A 22632-nucleotide genomic window follows, 5' to 3' on the forward strand; every position below is an offset into this window, starting at 1 on the left:
CTGCACTTACTCAAAAATGTCATCAATACCTATCGGAGTTCTGTCTAAAGATGTAGGAGAGATTCTCGATACATATTTGTGACCTTAAAAAGGCTTCTGTTGATAGCCCATGTCTTCAAAACTCTTTCTTACTGAAGCCAAACCACTTTGATCTGCAATTATGTGTTTTCTCATATAATCTGGAAAATTTATGCATTATTGACAAAGCTAGAAGGAGAAGCATATCAGGAAAACAGCACTTCATTATTTTTATTTTCAAATGTATTCAATGAAGTTCAGAAACAAGTATAATGTAATTCTCACTTTACAAAGTTGACAATTCGATTTTTTTTTTTAGAGGACTTATTGCTCTTTGATAAATAGTTTAATACGGGACATGCATGCTAATAGGAAAGTCACTTTTGGGTGACAGTCATTTAACAGTGGAAAAGTCAGTTAACAAGAAACTTTATAGAAATGCTTGAAAAGACGGCATGTCCTTTCATATCCCTTTATAAAAATGCAACTTCTTTCTTCTGCAACCTCCCCTCCCATATGCACTTCCTAAACTTTAAACCGATTTTACACATTAAAATATTTAAAAATACAAATAATATACCCAATATAACACATTAATTATGATGAATGATAACGGGAAAGAAAATCTGGCGTAGTTGTCTATGTGGTAAGGATTCTTAACATGGAAGCAATCAAAGATACAGAAAAGTCTTTTCATTACTGACATTGGTGAAGTGCACCCACTCTGTTTACTTCTCTCCCTTTTTCTGTCAGTGTTGGTATTGCTGCTTCTGTTTGAATCGATCTTGTTTATATTGTCAGGGGTACTGCAACTGTTAGTGACTGCTGCCAAGACTCCATTCTTCTCTTCTTCAGCTTCTTCATCCTCATCCTTATAGGAAACAAAATAGCAGGTACTTAGGTGTGTGTTTCATTGCCTATTTATTTCAGATCTACAGCAAATAATAGGGGTTTTCTAATGACAACTCTTGTAGCTTGCTCCTTGATTTCAAGGGTGATCACCTATGCATACCACAGAGCTCCTTTCAGCTTTCAAAGCCTCCATTTAAAGGAAAAACACTGACCTAAACAACATCTTACCGTAAAAGCTTTCCTAGGACTGTAAAGCAAAGCTAGATTTGTTCAGCTATGGCCCACTAAGCTTTACTTAACTCCGCAGCAAATCCATTAAATGCACATTAAGCTGCCTTCTGCTCAGGGGAAATACCAGCAAAGGCCAATGTCTAGAACATGGGTAAAGCAAAGCCCAGTCTGGAAATGGAGAAGGTGGGGTAGCTGCCAGACCACCTAGTCAAGCTGGTTGCACCACAGATCAAGCACCCCAGAATACAAGATACTTTCCTTCTGTGCAGTTAGCTACTCTATTCCTAGGGTTTTGCAATGAAAATCCAATCACTTGGAAAAAAAAAAAAAAAAAAAAAGGCACAAAAAAAGAGGATCATAAAGATGTAATTCAGTACTAAATAGCTCATAGATTTTCTTTCAAGCCCTGAAACCCATGTTTTAAGTTCAAAGTTACGTAAAGGTTAAACGTGTTTTTAAGTGCTTCGCTGCATCAAGACAGCTCTTTAGAGACCGCTGTATAAGCTTTCTGGTGGGTTTTGTTTCTTTGATTAGAAATGGCTCAGAGCCATGAAGTTCATGTATGAAATCTTCACTCTTTGAAGTCAGCGGTTTTACTGTTCCTGACTCAGAGGACACAGGATTAGACATCAGCTGCAGCTTCAGCTCTAAACATAAACTTTCAAGAAATTTCTGGGGTATTTAGTTTTGTTTGGGATATTGTAGAGATACCAGCAGATCCAAAGGCTGGCTCCAAGTATGCATCTAAACTAAATCTAAATTTGTATAGTTGGAGGAGGGGGCATTTTAATTCAAGCAGGTGTCACATAATTTTACTTTTCTCCAAATCAGTGAGTGGCGTACAAGTAGAAAAAGGCTAAAAAATTATTTGTGAAATGCGGAATGCAGAATTTCTTTCTTCTGACCAATCTGCTTTTTCCATTTACATCATGAGACTAGACAAACTTTAGAAAAGTTGAGATGTACAGCCCTAGGCATAGCCACACAAAAAGCTCATTTAGAAATATCCCATCTATTAAAGTCAAAGAAAGCTCACTAAGCCACCTGAGTAATCACCATGCCGGTGCAGAATTGCTCTTCTGCCAAGGGTACTCGTAGATGGCACAGTTCTTGAGCCTTTCATCATTTAAAATTAGCAACATCTTTGAAAATTAAAGAGGAGTCTGGACAATGCCTTCAGACTGCTGTGAATCAGTGAAACAGAACAGATGGAGCTAGAAAGATAGATTATTACTGCTTTTCACTTTCAATTTGAAAAAAAAAAAAACCCAGTATATTTTATTTGGGAGAGATAAACGTAGCTCAACACAACGTATCATGCTATAATTACTCTTGACTACAAAACCTTGCTCATCCTCTACCTAGCCTCCCACAGCTATGTGAGCATTTTGAAACCAAAGGCCAGGATAAAAATCTGCCTATAAAGCATTAAGAGGATCAATCTATAAAATTCCATTCTGAACCTTAAACAGTCTCCAGGGTAGTACTAAATCTCAAACTTGGAGTTTTACTTGGGGCTTACCTCTGTTACAAATACCTAGCTCTTCTGCTTCAAAAACTTCACACAGCTGGGGGAAGTGCTGAGGATGGCAGAGAAGCCTTTGTCAGCAACGCCTGGCACTTGAAACAAGGCACCAGAGTGACAGCTTAATGAATGCACTCGGCGCTTCAAAAGTTAATAAAATAAAGAAACCTGTCAGAAGAGTCCTGACTTTTTTTCCCCAGTTCTCATTATTTTTAGAAAAGGAAAAAAGAGCAAAACAATGTCTATATTTCAAAAACGACAGGATTTAGGGCATTATTCAGTGTAAGAGTCTATTTGTCTCTCAGGTAAGGCTGGCTAAAAGATGTACAGAATTAGTTTTACTGCAGAGCACAAAAGGACATTGCGTACGTGCCACTTTTCTTTTCACACAACCTCATGTGGACGATTCACAGGAGGCAGACCTTTATTAGGCTGTTCTCAACTCTTTTCAACTTCCCAAGAGGCAGTTAGTACTTAAGCAGAAAATACCGTACACAGTGCACATGTACTTGATTCTGTTTACAGTGTTACAAGGCAGGGCTCTCGCCGAACACAGATAAATTTACGGCAAAAGCGCTGTATCAGATTGCATGAAAAGGAGAAAAGTAGTCTTGAGAACTACAACTGTTAGATTATAAAAACCTGCAGTTTTATAAACCTGGGCTATCAAGGGACTTTTGTAACTCGCTATGGAGAACTGAATGCGACAAAAGACTGGGCTGGCTTTGCTTATTAAAAATAACAATAATAATTTGTGTTGCAGGTGTTCAACTGTGGCTCTAATTCTAAATGTCATACTAAGTTTTCCCTGGATTCCAGCTGACAATGAAAAACTGGCAAATGGCACTAAGGAGCGTTCTGTCAGGATAACAAATTGGTAACACCCATGAAATGTACTGTACCTCACCTGAAAAGCACTATATGTGGCACCTGCGACTGTGGCTGCTGTTTATACTAACTGAAGTGTTTGCTGACATCTAACAGCTAACAGAATTGAGGAAAGCTGTCAATTCCACGGAATAATAGAATCATAGAATAGTTAGGGTTGGAAATGAACTCAAGATCATCAAGTTCCAACCCCCCTGCCATGGGCAGGGACACCTCACACTAAACCATCCCACACAAGGCTTCGTCCAACCTGGCCTTGAACACCGCCAGGGATGGAGCGCTCACAACCTCCCTGGGCAACCCATTCCAGTGCCTCACCACTCTAACAGGAAAGAACGTCCTCCTTATATCCAATCTAAACTTCCCCTGTTTAAGTTTTAACCCATTACCCCTTGAACTGTCACAACAGTCCCTGACAAAGAGTCCCTCCCCAGCATCCCTATAGGGGATACTGGAAGGCTGCTATGAGGTCCCCACGCAGCCTTCTCTTCTCCAGGCTGAACAGCCCCAACTTTCTCAGCCTATCTTCATACGGAAGGTGCTCCAGTCCCCTGATCATCCTCGTGGCCCTCCTCTGGTCTTGTTCCAGCAGTTCCATGTCCTTTTTATGTTGAGGACACCAGAACTGCACACAATACTCCAGGTGAGGTCTCACAAGAGCAGAAGGGCAGGATCACCTCTTTTGACCTGCTGGTCACGCTCCTTTTGATGCAGCCCAGGATACAGTTGGCTTTCTGGGCTGCGAGCTCACACTGCCAGCTCATGTTCGTTTTCTCATCGACCAACACCCCCAAGTCCTTCCCTGCAGGGCTGCTCTGAATCTCTTCTTTGCCCAGTCTGTAGCTGTGCCTGGGATTGCTCCCACCCAGGTGTAGGACCTTGCACTTGTTGTGGCTGAACTTCATAAGGTTGGCACCAGCCCATGTCACAAGCCTGTCAAGGTCCCTCTGGATGGCATCCCTTCCCTCCAGCATATCAACCGGACCACACAGCTTGGTGTCATTGGCAAACTTGCTGAGGGCGCACTCAATCCCACTGTCCATGTCAGCAATGAAGATTTTAAACAAGACCAGTCCCAACACCAATCCCTGAGGGACACCACTCATTACTGGTCTCCAGCCGGACAATGAGCCATTGACCACAATTCTTTGCATGCAGCCATCCAGCCAGATTTTATCCACCAAATGGTCCATCCATCAAATTGATGTCTCTCCAATTTAGAGAGAAGGATGTTGTGTGGGACAGTGTCAAACGCTTTGCACAAGTCCAGGTAGATGACATCAACTGCTCTACCCCTGTCCATCAGTTCTGTAGCCCCATCAAAGAAGGCCACCAAATTGGTCAGGCAGGATTTCCCCTTAGTGAAGCCATGCTGGCTGTCACCAAGCACCTTGTTGTTTTTCATGTGCCTTAGTATGTTGTCCAGGAGAATGTGCTCCAAGATTTTGGCAGGCACAGAGGTGAGACTGACTGATCTGTAATTCCCCAGGTCTTCCATTTTCCCCTTCTTGAAAATGGGGGCTATATTTCCCTTTTTCCAGTCATTGGGAATTTCACCTGACTGCCATGATTTTTCAAATATGATGGCCAGTGGCTTAGCAACTTCATTCGCCAGCTCCTTCAGGACCCGCGGATGGATTCCATCAGGTCCCATGGACTTGGGCATGTTCAGATTTTTAAGATGGTCTCGAACCAGATCCTCTCCTACAGTGGGCCCAAGGTCTTCATTCTCACAGTCCCTGCATCTACCTTCTAAGACGTGGGTGGTTCAGTCAGAGCCTTTGCCAGTGAAGACCGAGGCAAAGAAGTCATTCAGAACCTCAGCCTTCTCCAAATCCAGTGTAGCCAGCTCTCCCGAGAGCTTCCTCAGGGGGCCTATGTTGTCCCTAGTCTGTTTTGTGTTTGCTCCGTACCTGTAGAATCCCTTCCTGTTATCCTTGGTGCTCAAAGTTAAAAATATTTCAGCATAGATTGTTGCCCACCTGGAGCATACGCAGTGTTCATAAAGGCTGCACACTGCTTGCCCAGAAATGCCATGTTGGCTGAACACTGCCCTTTATAACCTGATTTACAGTTTTCAAACCTTTCTCCTTTCTGACCAAAAGGCAGAGGTTTAGGTGAAAGACAGATGAAGTCCAAGGAGGAATTCTCTGGTTTTTAAGAGGGCACGATTCACACCTTGGCAATACAAGGGAATAACTCAGGATTCCGGAGATGCAACCTCTCTGTTTAGGCAGTCTGAGGTGCATTTGATGTGAATGGAATATTTTGTCTGACCTTCCTTTCAGCAGGTGGTTCCTCTGCTTTTGCCATTAGCTTTGAAGCTGTCTCTGTGTGTTCTGGTTCACATGATATGAGACACTGCAAGAGTGTGGATATGATGAGCACTTTTACCAGTTTATATTCAAAACCAGAGATCCCAAGGGCTTCAAAGGGACCTGATATGACAGAGCCCAACTGCTTTAAAGAGCAAACTGGAAAGCAAACCAGTACAACTAATTCCTATATAAGACAGAGGTTACATTTTCATTTCACCTCCTACATTTATTTACATAATTCTGACTGCAAATTCTGTATCAGCTCACATATGAGAATAACAAACTGGGAAGTGAGATTTCCAATTAACCTGTGTCTACAAGAGAATACGATAATGAGGAAAACACATGGTGATAATACACAGAAATTGTTAAGCACCTGCTAGACAATGACATGAGATTTTATATGGTACTTCTGTGCTTGTGGTAGTCTGTTTTTTTACAGAGAGAAATAATAAATGCAAGTCAGGTGTGCTTTCCACAGCACCCTGCTCAGTAAGCAGTGCTTGTCCTTCGGTACAGTAGGAAAATGACATGACAGGCATTTTCCTTATTCTGCAGTGTCTTCAGTTGATCTAGGACCAGCCAACTGCTCCTTCCCTTACACACTTGTGTTTGTGTGGCCAGGGACTAGCTTGCTCACTCGTGATGCACAGCAGAAGGCAGCAAACATGGCTGACGTGACAGACCATTCCTTCCAGTCATTAAGTCTGTCACAAAAGCACAGCCTTAAGCCTTTCTTCCTTCCTCATTTTAGAGCTGTACCTCAACATATTTCTATGCACGTCTTTCAAATCCACAAGTTCCCATGTCTTCCCCATCTGCAAGCACTAGTACCTGTGACCCAGATGAAAGGGAATCTGATACAGGTAGGTGAAGCAAGGACAGCTGTAAGTGGCCTTCACAGATCTAAAGACGCTTAATCATCCAAGCACTTTCTCACCCAAACCTCCAATAAGCTGCCTTTTTTGTTTTTTCTGCTGTATGAGCAAAATGACAACCATTTACTTCACAAGATGGATATGCTCAGAGGGAATTATCACTGATGCTACCCTGCCAAGAAAAATTACTTTCAGGCTTTCCACTCAAACCCTCATTCAAAACGAGTGTTTGGCCATTTGCAGATATTCCCCCATCACATGATATCTTTTAAAAATCCATGGGGGGATCAGCTTTGTGTTCTTTTTTCAGTCCTTCTCCACATGCCTAGGTTTAATGACGGATCATCCAAATAGTAATTGTTGAACTACCTAACCATAAAAACAAACAAACAAATAAACAAACTCAAACAAAACCAATGATCTTCATTGTTTTTAGGCTTCTCCACTTGGTTTGAACTTAATATCCTGTTTCTTGAACCTAGTGAAGAGCTTTGCTCAGGCACTTGTGATGTTCTGTTATAAACTGGCCTAAATAGTTAACAATCTTCCTTCTTCCGGCCACTTATCCACACAGCACTCAATCACACTTCTTTCTGCCTTTTTTCCCTGCTATTCTCACTTTCTATGTTTTACTTTTATCTATTCATCCAGAAATTTCATAAGCTGCTTTTTTTTTCCTATCATGCATACTAGATTCTGTCCCATCATTAAAAGCTGCAAGACAATCAGCTTCCAATTTGTGATTTCTTTTTCACTGCTTATGTGAAAACTAAACGCTGAAGATGTAACAAAACTTCTTCATGAACCTGTCCTGATTATTTCAGCAAGATGACAGCCACCAGCCTCAAAAAAGCCTATGTTGATTTGATCCCTTTTTATTTTAAGTATATTTCACAGTATCTCAGGGTTGTGAGAAGCTCATTAGAGCAGCAAAAAGTGCTGCTATAATAATGATGCAGAACAGAAAGCGAGTCCCAGTCTGAGCTTCAGCTGCAGATGTTGAAAGAGGAGGTGTAAGCTGAAGGCTACATACACTTAATAACTGAGGTTGTCTGCTAGTAAACTGACCCATGTACCATGCATGCACATAAACCGAATGTGATATTGTTTTTTCTTTTTTGCTGTATTGCAATAAGACTAAGTCACTAATCTCATTCTAATATTTAAACTGTAAATGTATGCCATTGCAGGGGAGACAACTGCCTGTGATTTTTGTGATACATAGAGCACATCATTTGATAAATGCCCATAAAGTCCATACCCAAAGAAAAAATCATTATGGAAGTGTGTATCAGTTTGATCGCTTCTAAAAAGGTCCAGTTATACAGCTATTTTTTCTTAAGGATATTCTGCTTTCACTGCCCTTATTCCAAAATAGAAAATTCTTTAAATACATATACCATTAGTGCTAAGATAAATCATTCTCTTTAGCAGGTAAAATTGAAGTCTGTTTTGCAGGATAGCAATAAAAAAAAAATTAAAATACCTTTGGAACTTCCTTTGAACTCAGTCGATGCAAAGTGCAGAAATGAGCCACTGCATACTCTAACAGTGCTCCAAAGATGAAACTGAAGCAGATACCAAGGTACACATCAATTGCCTTAATAAAGCAATTAGCATTTGGGAGTGAAGTCCTGGCTCCCATCATCAGTGTTGTCATAGTAAGGACTGTGGTAACACCTGTGGAATGCAAAAAATATAGGTTCTGATAAAACACAGATAGCAATGAGGGCCTCTCTGCAAGGGCCCTCTGCAAGACAGTTTTGGCTCTCTGAACATCTAGTATGCCACAGCAATTAATGTGTCATGCTTTGGGAAGAAGACTTTCAAATGAACTTGTGATTCTCAAGTTAAATGCTTAAAAACACTTATGAGAAGTGTTTGTAAAGCTGAGAAGACTGAAAATTAAAATGAGAGATATTTTGGTGTCATAGAATGTATATTTATGATTAACACATTACTACTGCAATACTGTGCAAATGCTCCCTTGAAAATATTCAGATATGATTCTGCTCAGTGTGGTTGCCCATCTGATGTGAAATCTTTCTCCTCTATTCTGTAGGAGGTTTTATTCCTCACCCCACCTGCACCCTGATCAAAACTGATTTGCATTATTTCCCTTTCAGAATATCCTTTATTTGAAATTAATTATAATTAATCTTTTAATTCTCTTATTATTCATCTGTTAATTAGTATGTATCATTAGACCTCACAAAAGTCTCACAATACTGTCTCTTCACACCATGTGGTTGAATATGTTGAAATTATTTCCAAAATGACTGAGGTTTTTTTCCTTTGCTTTCAGCAGCCTCCCCTGCCTCTAAATCTCCTGTAGTTCCTGAAGACATTTTGGGAAAAGAATAGCAAGGCTTTAAGGGGAGTCTTCAGGATGTACTGCAGATGACAAACTCGAAAACTAATTCCATAAAACTCAAGCATTTGCAACATTTGACGTAGATGCCACGTACATGCAATAAAGAAAATATCTTAATGATCCAACTCTTGGTTTGGTTTGCTGTGTTTTATCATCAGCTTCTCACCTATGCAGATTCTGGCTGGAACTGATGACTGGCTTATCCAAAATGATACCCAGGAGAGCACAACCAATAGGATTGATGGCACATAAGTCTCTAGTATGAAATACAAGATGTTTCTCTTCAGTTCAAAGTGAAACACTAGTTTCGGGTAACGTCCTGTGGAAAGAGCAGGAAAAAAAATATTGTGAAGTTGCAATTCATTAAAAGTTCTTTAAATTATCAACCTGTACTACTTTTGTGCATTACAATGCAGGAAAAGCCTAACAAACAAGCTTGAAAAAACACAGTTCTGAAAAATTCTATCATGAAGACTATCAATTGAACTGACGGATAAAATCAAAATATATAACACCCAGTCACCATATGCAGTTTCATTAAAGACACCTTGAATTGGAAATTCAGTAAGAATTAGTAAAGGCAAAAATAAATTCACCAATGTGCGGAAAGGATGTTTCATCATGTAACACAAGGCAAGGAAACTTGAAATCACATATATATTTAGATGTGGCTATTCGTAAGAATGAGCTACTATATAAACTAGCATAAAAGCAACTGTCATTTCATGAAGTTAGCATGGGCCCTTACCTTTAACTGCCTCACATCTCTGGTTTATTTTGTTTTTCTTTTCATTTACTATTGCTCAAGAAGAAGCTTAAAGGTACCTTCTCTGATACTTCTGACCTACCTCTTACATTCCACTCAAAGCCAAACAATATCTTTGCATCTTCACTACCTGTTTTTTATTTTACGTGAGTGCATGAGTGCATTGAAGTATTTGCGTTGGTCTAAGCAGTATCACTGTTCTGGCTTCTGAGTGATTTCTAGAAGATGAATATTTGGGCTCACAGAGTCAAATACCGAATTGGGTTTAATAAGGGGACAGCACACCGGTAAGCAAAGCCTGACTTTGTTATCCAGCTCAGTAACTGAGCAAAATTTGGCTATGTTTGGGCAGCAGAAGCACAGGATCTGAAACTGTTACCAGTAAAACAGATCACAGTAAGGAAAAGGCTTGCTTTGTGCTAACTTAAATATGATTAAAAACTACTTAATCTGAAGTTCCCAGTTCAAATTAAGTGTTAAAGTGTTTGGTTTTAATGACATCGGTTTTAACAACATTCACACCACATTATCAGTGAGAGCTTGAAAACACTGTCGTCAGATAGCTTTGGCTTCATCTATATTAATCCAACAGATTATGGTCTCCAGGACCCATGTTCGTTTCCAAGGCTGCATGCTGTGAGTCAGGACAGAACTACAGAATGGTGAATGCACTTTAGAAACAACAATACATGATCTGACAGCCTATTTGTGCATCCCTTAGGTGCACTGTGAGACATCGAGTCAAATAAAAGTACTTTCAAAAGCTTGAAGTGCAAGTAACAGACACCAAGAAACATCTTATTGATCCCAGTCTAGCAAATGGATGGTCAAATTTCCATGTTGAAAAGTACTGTATAAATTGCATTGAGGGAACAACAAGGTTTCACAGAATTCTTAAAACCAGAAAGAACTATGTAGTCTGACTCTAATCACGGGCCTTTATATTTCCCCAATTATGCCTTGCTTTGAACTCAATCACTTTGGTTGGAACAGAATTAACCTTTCACACAGACATCTAAACTTAATCTGAGGATATCCAGACATGCAGCATCCACCATTTCTCTCAGTAAATCATTCTGTGTGTTAAAATTTAATGCCTAATTTCTCATTTTAGCTGACTTCAGTTTTCTGCTGCATTGACTCTGCCTCTTCACTAGTGGATTAAATAGCCCTTTGGTAGTCAGTTCTTTCTCCTTCTGAATGTACAAATACACTGTAGGTTACCCTGCTCTTGCAGAGGGGTTGGACTAGATGATCTTTTTAGGTCCCTTCCAACCCTTGGGATTCTGTGATTCTGTGTATTTAGGATTCCTCTTTAAGTTCAACATACTGAGTTCCCCAAGTTTCTGACAGATAGAAAAAGATGGACAGTAGACTTTGTCTCCATGAGGCAGGAGGGACAAACATGATTTACACCTTTACCATAAGTTTTGCGTGAAAAGAGAAACATTACATTACTGTACCTCTATCAATACTGTGACTCTATCAATACTGTGATTTTTACCAATACAGTTATTGCAGTAAAAGGCATTTTGCCCACCAAAATTGATTTTTAATGTAAGCAGACCAAAGTAAGGCGCTCAAAATTTAGGATGTGAAAAACTTACAGTTCACTGTGCAACATTATTTCTGCTTCTGTCTGCACTCATCCTTGCACTAAACCAAGCACTACCACTGTGAAAAAAACCCAAACCTGTCTGTACCATGAAAGACTGTAGCATAAAGCATAATTAGGGAAAGAGAATTAGGGTTGTACAGACAATTGTAAATCTGTGGCTTCCTAGTATGGAAGAGCAATCATTTAAAGCCTTATTAAAAACTGTTAAGGATTTTATGAATTTTGCTTGCAGTCTTCTAGGCTGCTATTTAACTAGAACTCAAAGCAGATACTTTAAAATAGAAACAGAAGATTTTCTCTGCAGTGTTTGTACTGTCACTACTGCAGCATAGTAGCTGCCAGCACACAGAAGGACGAAGGAGCAGTCACTGCAAGCAAGGGAAGGCTGTCAACCCAGAGGTCAGGTGAGATTACAGAGGGTGCAAACCATCAACAATCTTTCACAAAAGCTGTCTTCTGTTTCTGTGCTGACCATAGGGCAAGATGTGGTTCCATGTACCCAGCAAACGGGAGTGAAGAGACTGGACTATGCTTCCTGCAGAGTACCACAGGTACTTGGGGGTTTCTGTGGTCAAGCCTTTGAGCTTATCTTTAAGAAGGAAAACCCTGAAATAGCTGATACACAATAGCCATGCAGAAATACCCTCTCCTCATTAGCATCCTGCAACTGTATCTCCATTCACCTTTGTATAAAAGCCAAGTGTGTACATGGGAAGATAGTTCAAAATATCGAACATTTTCCCACTTTGCTGCGATTTCCAAGTATAGACAAGCTCTTCGAAAGTTCCTGTGTTCTTTTGTGTTACTTTTCCTGATGCCAGAAATTTCTGAAGTAATGTGAATATCAAAGGGAAATAGAGATGTAACAGCTTATAGCTGAGTGGCTTTTTTGGGGAACAAAGAAAAGGCATTTCTCTAACCTTAAGGCTTTCTGCTTTCTGCAGAATCCAAAGACACATCATGGACATGATAATAATAGCATCAGCATATCTCTAGATTTCAGAAGAGCTTTTAAAATGGAAATTTTGAAGCAACCTATATATAGAATTCATATGAACTTCTGTAATAAACTGAAGGAAGTAGTAATCAAGAAAAACTATGCAATACATACCTTGCTAAAGAAATGAGCAATGGAACATAAGGAAGTATTACAGTCCTTTTTCACTTACACTCCACAGGTACCAAAAGTTACCATCTTTAAAAAGAAACAAAATTGATACTCCTATCACATGAGTTGCATATGAGATAGTAATCTCATTGCCTTTGACATGCACATTTGAGACTATGCTGCCATCAGCAAGATCAAAAGTGAAACAGGTTCGTGTAATCTTAGTCCTGGCCTTACTACAGTTAAGTACAGCTCAAGTTGACTCCCCAAAACTGTCAAGTTTACCCCTTGCTTGAGTCTTATTAACAACAAAGTATTGCACATAATCACAGAATCACAGGTTGGAAGGGACCTCAAAGATCATCTGGTCTCACCTTTCTAGGCAAGCGAGAAGATGTTTTTTCATGTGAGTTTCTGGCCTATAATGGATGTCACCTCAGTGTGCGACAGCTCTGATTTCAGTTTGATAATGTGATGGAAATAATCACTGTGCAAATAGCTATCTATGAAGCAAAGGCATAATGTTAGCACTTACCCGCTTACGAAGTATCAAATTACTGTTTCTCAGGTGAATCTGAACTTAAATGACTGACAGTGTATATACGCTACACCTACTAGAAGGTAAGCCATTTTACTCATGATCTACTTAGGTCACCCCACAGCAAAAGAAGATTAAGCTGTTATTTGGGCTTTATAGAATTTACTAGATGGCAAAAGTACAAACTGGACAGTAGCTCTAGCTTGTACATAAGGAACAAATCTAGATAGCAGTCATAGCCTGCATACCTACTCCAACTCATAATACTAAAGTAGACATGAAAGAAAGTGAATTTCAGTTGGTTCCAGTTGGCTACTTTTGTTTCAGTATCATAAAAATTATAACAGCATAGACTTTACCAGTAGCTGAGCAGGTGCTGTCCAGGTCTAAAACAGATCTTTCTGAAAGCAAGAAAAGCTAATGTATTCCTCTTTATAACTTGCCTTTGAAGTTTGGATTTTGGCTTCTAAAAACAGCATTCTCATTTACAGCACTGCCTATCTGAAACTTCATATAGACCTTGCCATAATACTAGTAACTCTATTAACACTCACTGTTACTGCACTGCCCGAGAAATTGATATAGACCTAAACAAACAGGCTTCCTTACCACCCTAGGTCTTCCATTTTTATATTATCCCATTTTTCTATGGCATCTCTTCCTGGCTGATGGTAAAATGCTGCATCTCTGCTCTTTCCTGCTGCCCTCTGATCAGCAAATGGTCACAGCAGAAGCACCTGAACGAAGGACTGATGCTGTATAAACACTGTCAGCAGTTCCTAACTTCCACTCTAGTGTTACAGGATGGGAGCATCTTCCCCACAGTTACTTCCTGTGGACTTTTTGATGAACTCTACTCCAGTAAAAGACTGTTCCACATCACTCTTTATATAAGAAGCACTTTGGTATCCTGCACACGGATGTGCAGTCAGGCACAAAGGCACATTCTTCTCTATCATGAAATATGCATACTAACCCCTTGGGTGCCAGATAAAATGCATGATGTACATCTCACACAAGTGCGTCAGTGTAACTCTACCAACGCATCATCATCTTCTCTTCTTAGACCTTTTAAGGGCACAGTACAGGAAAGCTTTAAATAGAATTTTACTGCTTTAACTATGTGCTGAAAACCTTGTTTTCAGTATGCAATCTTTTACTGTTTGTTTGTTTACAAAGGAATTAATAGTGTCCTGCTTTTACCCGACAAATAAGCTGGTGCAACTGAAATGCAATTCTCTGACTGATGTAGTAAGCTAAGGGTGTCAATATACCTCGATTGAAAAGTTTGATTATTATCTAATAAATCTCCTGAGCCTTGGGAAATTGCAGAGAGGCCTCTAGGACAAAACAAGGCAACGCCTGTATTTCAAGAGAAAGAGACTGTGACTGATGAACACACACTCTGTGTAGGGTCTGTTATATTTATACACTCTTATGCATCCTTTATAGTCTATATATATTTTGTATACTTTTTGATTTTCAGTTCACTAATTATAAACTAGAGCAACTCACTACTGGCTTAGTACTGCCTCCCACCTGAGAAGCAAATAACGTGGAGTGGCCAGGGGCCAAAAGAGTTTCAGCACTGCACAGCCAAGCAAGGTCTGACGGCCTCTAGCTCAAGAAGGCTAAAGCAGGATTTGTGATAGATGTCAAAACCCTGGCAGTGACTGCTGATAAGGAACAGCAGCCAGCTCCCTTTGCCTTTTCAAGAGGGCAAATGTCTTGTCTTTGTGCATCAAGCAGCAGAGACTGACTTTATGCTTCTGTCTCTTCTTTCCCTCTGTTCTGCCAAAATAATACCATCTGAATATGTCATTTTGCTGTCTTCATGCTTCTCTAAGTGGGGATGTGCACCAAGAGCCCTGACTACTTGACATAACTCTCCCTGCCTTCTGGGCTCAGGCTGAAGACTCAGTGTTAGACTAGACATGAGCAAGCTGAGCCTCTTCATTCCTGCCGCTGCTGAATACTTCCAGTAGAGAAAGCAAGACGTCAAGAAATTTGCAGACCAGAAGAAAAGCTATCAACAGCCAATTAGCCTCAAGTATTAAATTACATTTTTGCTTCTTTCACCAATTAAAAATGTTAACTGAGATTAGTTAGCCATCACTTGCTTTGAAAACAGAGACATTTATTGAGTGGGAATACATGGGGTCTGCCCAGTGCTCAGTACTTCTCACTGACAAACACGATGACATACCAGGAGTCTTTTGAGAGAAGAGTGTTACCACATTGGAGAACAGGATTAGAATTCAAAATTATCCCAACAACTATCAAGAACAGCCTGAGTAAAACAAGATGCAATTCAACAAAACCAAGTACAAAGTCCTACACTCAGCTAGGGATTACCAGCTCCCCAAACAGAGTACAGTGAATATGTAGCTACAGGGCAATAAAGGAGGTGGAGTATTAGAAGGAATCACAATATGAACAAGGTAAAAAAAAAAAAAATTCCTTCAAGAAAGCAAATATCAACCCAGAATGGATAAAGAGGAACAGAGTTCATCAAATGCATTAAGTGAACTCTTCACACCTTGGAGGATATCTGATGGGAACAGAGTACCCAGTTTTGGGTGCTGCATGTCAGCAAAGATAACAGTAATACCATGAGAGACCAACAGCAAAGACAGGAGATATAGAAAGCTGGTTATATATATTAAAAAGACGGAAATTGTTGATGTGAAGAAAGATATCTCTGCCTTGAAACAGTGAAAGACCTGCTGAAAAATAGCAAGAAATTTGGCTTCCATATCCACATAATGTGTTTGAAATGCAGCAAGGGATACCAAGATTAGACATGAGGAAAATATGCATGTAATAATCACCAGGAAGAAAAAAAATCTTGTGACGGAGACAGTTTAGAGGTTTGACTGACTTACTCCTTGAAACATCTGTCAGGAAGTAGGCTGTAGATAGAGATGACCTTGCCTTGCAACATGAGAATATATTAAATGAATTCTTAGAGTGTGTTTCAGCATTATTACTATGATTACTTACACAAAAAGCTAAACTTTAACCGTCCATTGTTGCTTTTATATTTTTCCAATAGGAAAGCTTTTTTATACCACTATTTATTACTCTGGGAATGCAGGTGGTGTTGGCTACACAGCTAAAATAAAAACCCAGCACCCACTGCTCCAGTTACATGGGTTTGGGGTCCAAGAGCAAGCAGAATAAGGACTGTAGATGAAGACATGCAGAAAACAGTTCTAACAATTAACTTGCCCATGTCCAAAATGAAATTGGTCTGTACCAAAACAAAATCAACACCAAACCATAGTCAGCAACCTAGTTAACATTATTCAAAGTGACTTACTATTATGCGGTTACAACAATGTGATTACTATTCTGTTGATACATGCTATTCTACAAACAAGAGTAATCCACAATGCCCTTTTCTTAAATTTGCTGAAGTTACTTATGCAGGAATTTTGCTGACTACATTTTAAATTTGGCTGTCAGTGGCTGTACATGAACTTAAGTTTTGCACTGTTGTACAATATTGCACTTGCACAGCAGCTGTACATTTTGTTCAAGTTCACAGAGTATCAAATCCTGATTGCTTTTTTTGCTGTGTTAGGAAATACTACACACAGTTCTCTTGTATCTTTATCTTTAGCTTTTTGAATTGCAATTGTTATAAATAACTTATTTATAATGTAACTTATTTATAAAGTAAAGAAATGCAAAACATCATTTTTTGTTTCAAAACTGATTGCATCGTTCCATAACCTTGTTGTTTTTTTCTTTTAATATGGGCTACAGTAGGCACAGCTTTCATAAATAAAATAAAAATGTAGGAAATAGCACCTAATACATAATGACTCAATAGAAAATTAAAAGGATTATGAGATTTCATTTTAAAAGTACTGCACAGCACTTGAGAACATGGCATTCTTGAACAGGAGATTTGAAACAAGCAGGTGTGGGAAATTTTAATCTACTTAAGTTACATGTGTTAAAATCTATAATTACAAGAAAAAGTGGCTTTTGACTTTATACATATGATTCCTGCCAACATAAATGGAGGAAGACAGCATCATTTACTGAACAGACATAGTTCATCCTATCATGTCTCTTCAGTTATAACTGGAAATTGATTTTAGTCTATTTGGTAAAAAAATAATAAAAGGTTTTTTGGCTTTAGAGTCTGGACTCTGTGACAGGAGATAGTTAGAATTAAGCAGACTTTTTCTTCCTATTTTCCTGTAAGGTGAACAGGTCCTAATACCCTTCTGGGCAGAACAGCTGTAAAGGATGATTCTCCTTTGATTGAACCTGATGTTGCTTATCCAGAAGCTGTAAAGAGGAGGAAGGCAACAAGATGCACTTCTTTAAGGAACAAGATACTTTGCCATCCTGGAGCCTGCTAATATGTATTTCATTTCTAATTTTGTATCTATTTAGAGAACTCTGACTTTTAGCCTGAATTAATACCTGAAATTAGATCACAAAGTTTCTCTCTGTTGCATTATTAAAGCAGAATTACCCAGTAATGGAAGAGAGAAACTATATTCCTGTGATTCAGAATTAGTAACATATCCTCTGATGAAACTACAGGTTTTAAGGATGTGTGTGTCTTCATTTAAAGAACACCGGTTGGCTTGTTGACTTCAGCAGAAGAGAAACTGAGTAGGCAGTGAAGAGCAGCAATGAAAGACCCAAGAGTAACACAAAGAACATAAAGCAGGTTTGGCAGGTCTTGAACTCTCTGAAACCCCTTTTGAAATCTCTAGGAAATAAACAGAAGCAGACTTTTTCCTGAGGGTAAGTCTGCTGTTAGAGGAAACTTTCTACAGTGGTTTTCTAAGATCAGCAAAAGAACAGCTCTGAGGAAATGCTTCTGACCCTTCCCTGGGCTGGACAGATGCTGCTGCAGATAAAGAGCAACTCCTACATGGATAGCAAGTACCATCCATGAAAACCAACTTCTTGCAGTTGTTCAAGCACCCAGCACATTCACAGAAATTTCCATGACTGAATAGAGGCTTTTAACTTCCCTAATAAAGCCAGAATGGCTGTTTCCAGAAGGCTGGGAACTGTTCTGAACTGGGTACCCAGGGTTCCCCATCTCTCTTCAATTTAAATGACCAGTTTACAGGCTCTTCTTCCTTCACAAGAACTCTGGCTTTACACAGAAACAGTAATAAATGTCTTGTTATCGTTCTCTAGGTAATGTTTACCCTCCAAGAAAATGCTCAAAAACTCTCAATCTTTAGATTAGCTTGGTCTCTGCTGGTAGCAACTGAAAAAGTATTTACAGTTTCAAGAATACAACATAGTAGAAAATTAAAACTGTCACATCCTAAGAGAAAGCCATGTGCCCAGTTCCGTAATGCTGCTCCATTTCCAGAGCCATACTCCAAACTGTACCTAGAAAGTGTTATAAGGGTGTGCTTACCTGTCTCATATACTGCTTCAGATACAGATGTGAAGTGGTCTTCTACTGTGTATTGTGCCAGCTGGAGTGTGTCCAAACCTCGAACTGAATCATTTCCTCTAGTCCAGTAAAACATGACATCATTGATGTTATAACCCCCTGGAGTGATACACAAGCCAAAAAAAGTGTTTATTTTACACAATAATTAATTTGTGTTGAGCACACTTATAGTTCAGCTGGTTCTTATTTGTCTGCCTGAAAGTACAATTAGACATAAACAATGATGGGGTTTGGCAGAGTGTAATGCCTGTTTGCAACAAAACTCCCACTAAAATGTGAAGTCTTGTAATTTAAAAGCTGACTTTTTGGACATGGTCTTTTTTGTATCTTTTATTCTAGTATAAATGACAGACTAGTAAAAGAGATTAGTACCACATGGTATTCTCAAGACAAAAGCTCTTAAGCTTTAAAGAAATAAAGCTTTCATAAATTACAGCACTGCCAGCATTCGAACCAAACATTAAGTGTACCCTTTGTTACCTCCCAGGATGTTGCTTCTTGATGCAGTGCATTTGGTCCCCATTCCCAAAGAAATTAAGGAGTGAGGAGAGCAGCAGCACTGCTGCGTGCAGGCACTGTGCTCTGAACTGGGCTTGGGTCATCACTTGGGACTACATTTTGGCTTAGGAGCTTGGATGCTTCCCAAGGACACCAGCTTAGATGCTTGTGTTTCTGCAGGCTCAACAGCATGGCACGCTTCAGGGGCCCCAGGAGATATCCTCTTAACCTTCAAGTAGTAATTAGAAGCTGAGACGGGACATGAATCATCTATCAGAAGGCAACTGTATTTTGCACACACTTGTCAATATGCAGCCCAATCATAGCTAAAATACCTCTGTAGCTTTTTCCCATTATATTAAAAGGCAGGCAATTTTCAGACTAGTGTATATGATTAATTCAAGATTATGTTAATGTAATTTACATGTTAACAGGGAGCATTTGAACAGCTTTTCCTTTAGCTTACTTTGATCAATCATTCTTGTATTTGACAGACTTATATTGTGCAAGTGCTGAGGAGATAGAAACATGAGCAGATGATTATTTTTAGGCTTCAGACAATTGTAAGTAAACTACAGTGAGAAAAGAATGCAATACATTGCACTAGGGTATATGCTGCAAATGGAACAAAGCGCTAGAATCACAGGAAAGAAGACATATTAAAATAAAAACACAGTTTAATATTTTCAAGTTAATGGCTTTGCTTCTTGCAATGACAGAAAAAGACCTAATTTCCTACAGCCATTTAATGTAGGAAAAACATGAGTTCACAAATTTCATTTCAAGGAAACACTGTGCTCTTCGCCTATTAAAGTGGCAATTTCAACTGGAAATGCTCTCTCCCTGATGACTCTTTAAATGCATATATTGTTTTCACTATCACTGGCAGTTTTCTGAAAAGGTATTGTGACCAGGAATCTCTGTTCACATCATCATATATATAGCAATTAAAGCTAAAATACTACTGTGTCAAAAGACTAAGCCAAAAGCATGTGTATCCTAGCTAAGTTTTCGATTCCCTAAAACCACATGCTGGGAAATTTCCCAGGTTTAGGAGACAAAAAATAAAAGTAACATTTCCTATAAACAAATGATTACATTGTCCTCAGTCAAAACAAAGAGGTTCATAGAAGCAGGTTTTATGCATGATTTCAGGCATGGATTCATTTTACTTTCCCTTAGTATAAATGAACTGCAGATATTTAAATAAAGCCTGAAGAACTACAGAGCACCACAGTAAATATTTATTTTACAAGATATTCAGTCTTCCAAATTGTGCGAGATGGGAAAAGCGATAACAAGCACATCCCCAAATGGAGCCAATTTTGTTCCAAATTATTTTGATTAGTTGAACAATAGTAAGTTTTGGTCATCCTTCTTATGAAAATTAATTGAAAATACTAATTCCAAAACTCTATTTGAGAAGGATTTTCTTGGCAGAGTCTTCCCAATAGTCAGTAAAGTTAAATAGCACAGTGCAAAGTTATTCTTTATTCAGGGGATTAATATTTTACTGATTATAAAATGTTTTAAAAGTTAATAGAGACAAAATCCTTAAGCTGTGTTATTTGGCTTTTACAAATGATCTCCATTCTCTTTACATGACACTGAGTTTTCATTCTAACTAATTCCTCAAGCCCAAAATGTCCCATTCCTGTATTTTGCTGATACAAGTACGAACAGCTAATGTCAACAGGGTTAACTACAGGAATAGTAAATTTTGGATTAAACATTCATAGTGCCTAATACGAATGAGTTCTTTTACCTTTCTGTTGCTAATTTTAATTTCCCCTGATTGTCAAGCACAAGTTAAGTGCCTTCACATGGCTCTTCACTGAATAAATCCTAAAGGACAAGTTCAAAAAGGAAATTAAATTGCAGAGATGGGCTCAAAATATGAATATGTATTTGGACTGGAGGCTGTGTGGGGAAAAATTGAGGAAAAAGGCCTTTAGCCCAGTGTGAATGAATGGTGGTGCTCCCTACCACATGGCAGAGAGCATGAACACCCTGGCAGCACCAACCGAGACAGGAGCCCTCCAAGTCCCCATATGTCACATCTGTCATACCAACAGAGTGGCAATTCTCTGTCTCCTAACATATGCCAGTACTACCTTCTAAAGTGTTGCAATAACGGGAAAAAAACAACAAACATTTTGGCTGAGATGTATTTTGCTGCATAGAAATTGTAAGTCAACAAATGTTATTAACTAGTTACAGCAGAACAGCACATTGCAAAGGCTACTAGGGTTGCTTTACTGTGTAAAGTCATTACTTGCCATGTTTGTCTTTACATTGGTAATCACTTAACAAAAAGCCTAACCTTTGTTTCAGCTCAAATATTTGCTATATATTTTACTATTTATTTATAAACATCAGTATTTCTGTGGATGTGTAGGTATGTTGCATTCACAATTCTTAATTCCAGGTAATGGTATTTGTAAGCAGTATTCTAGGATGATCTATAGATGATTCGTCTATAAATTGACTTATCTCAAAGTACTGCAGTACACTGAAGAAAAAGGGCCAGAGCTAAATGCACACTCTTTCCTTTTGTATTTATTGCTTCTAGCTGTTTTCCTTAAAACTAAACACCAATGTCATGAGAACATTTGTGAGGACATTACCATGTTTTCCCCTTGGACAAGAGACACTTGTGTGCTGTTGAAAAAGCAGATGGAATCATTCGGGAAAACACTTATTTTCAATAATACAGGGAATTATTTTTTTAATCCGGTCAAATTTTAAGTTCCTGTGGGACATATATTTCATTCTGGAACTAGAGAAAAGATTAAATGACTCACTAGGCAATGCTGTTTATGTAAAACCATATATGTTGATTTTCCAATATGCTATTCCAAAGGAAATTAGAGATAAATCCAAATTCTAATTCAAATCACTACTTATTAAACAGACCTCATAAAAGTGCTGATTCTAGAGGGACTCCTGTGTGAGGAAAATTTGGGGGTTTATTTCCTTTTATTTCCATCCAAAATGAAACTTTGCAATCTTCTAATTGGTCATTATCAACAAGAGACAAAGAATACATACACACACACCTGAAATTATTAAGAGTAAGACTTGACAAGTACTAAAAAACCTCCCCAAAGACTTTGAATATGTGTTGACATATATTGGAACATGCATGTTCATCTTACAGAATTGCTTATTCTTTAAAGTTACCCCATGTAAAAAATATTTTGCTAGAGTCTTGTCATATGACTAACAGAAAAAAGCTAATTAGAAACATACAAATTTGGGTATTTGCAAAATAACCATGCCTCAAAAGTACTAGCGAATGTATCTTAATGAAAATTATAAGGACATGGATTGTTAAAATGAGAACTTATAAAGGTATATTTAGTTTTGGTCCATCAGCTGATGACATTTTTTTCCCAGGGCACTGCCACAGAGGCAATTAAATGTCATAGCACGATCTGTATATATCCATCTCAAAATGGAACTGTCTATGAAATTACCTTTTTTCAGTATGAAAACAGTAAATTAATTAAACATTAACTCTATGCTTTACAAATAAGCCTTATTCCAATATCATTCTCTCCTAAAGGAATTG

The 22632-nt window shown here is 38.7% G+C and overlaps 1 protein-coding gene across 1 annotated transcript in view; it reads right to left on the reverse strand.

Moving 5' to 3' along the window:
- Positions 1 to 224: 224 nt before the first annotated feature.
- LOC136011282 (gamma-aminobutyric acid receptor subunit pi-like) overlaps positions 225 to 22632 on the reverse strand; it is a 51469-nt gene continuing 29061 nt past the window's right edge. The window contains exons 7-10 of the mRNA XM_065672918.1: positions 18522 to 18659; positions 9251 to 9403; positions 8197 to 8390; positions 225 to 889 (exon numbers count right to left, since the gene is read on the reverse strand). Coding sequence (XP_065528990.1) covers positions 578 to 889; positions 8197 to 8390; positions 9251 to 9403; positions 18522 to 18659 — 797 coding nt within the window. The 3' untranslated portion in view covers positions 225 to 577. The remainder of the gene's footprint in view (positions 890 to 8196; positions 8391 to 9250; positions 9404 to 18521; positions 18660 to 22632) is intronic.

This window comes from Lathamus discolor, chromosome 3 (genome assembly GCF_037157495.1).
Source record: "Lathamus discolor isolate bLatDis1 chromosome 3, bLatDis1.hap1, whole genome shotgun sequence".
Classification (NCBI taxonomy): Eukaryota; Metazoa; Chordata; class Aves; order Psittaciformes; family Psittacidae; genus Lathamus; species Lathamus discolor.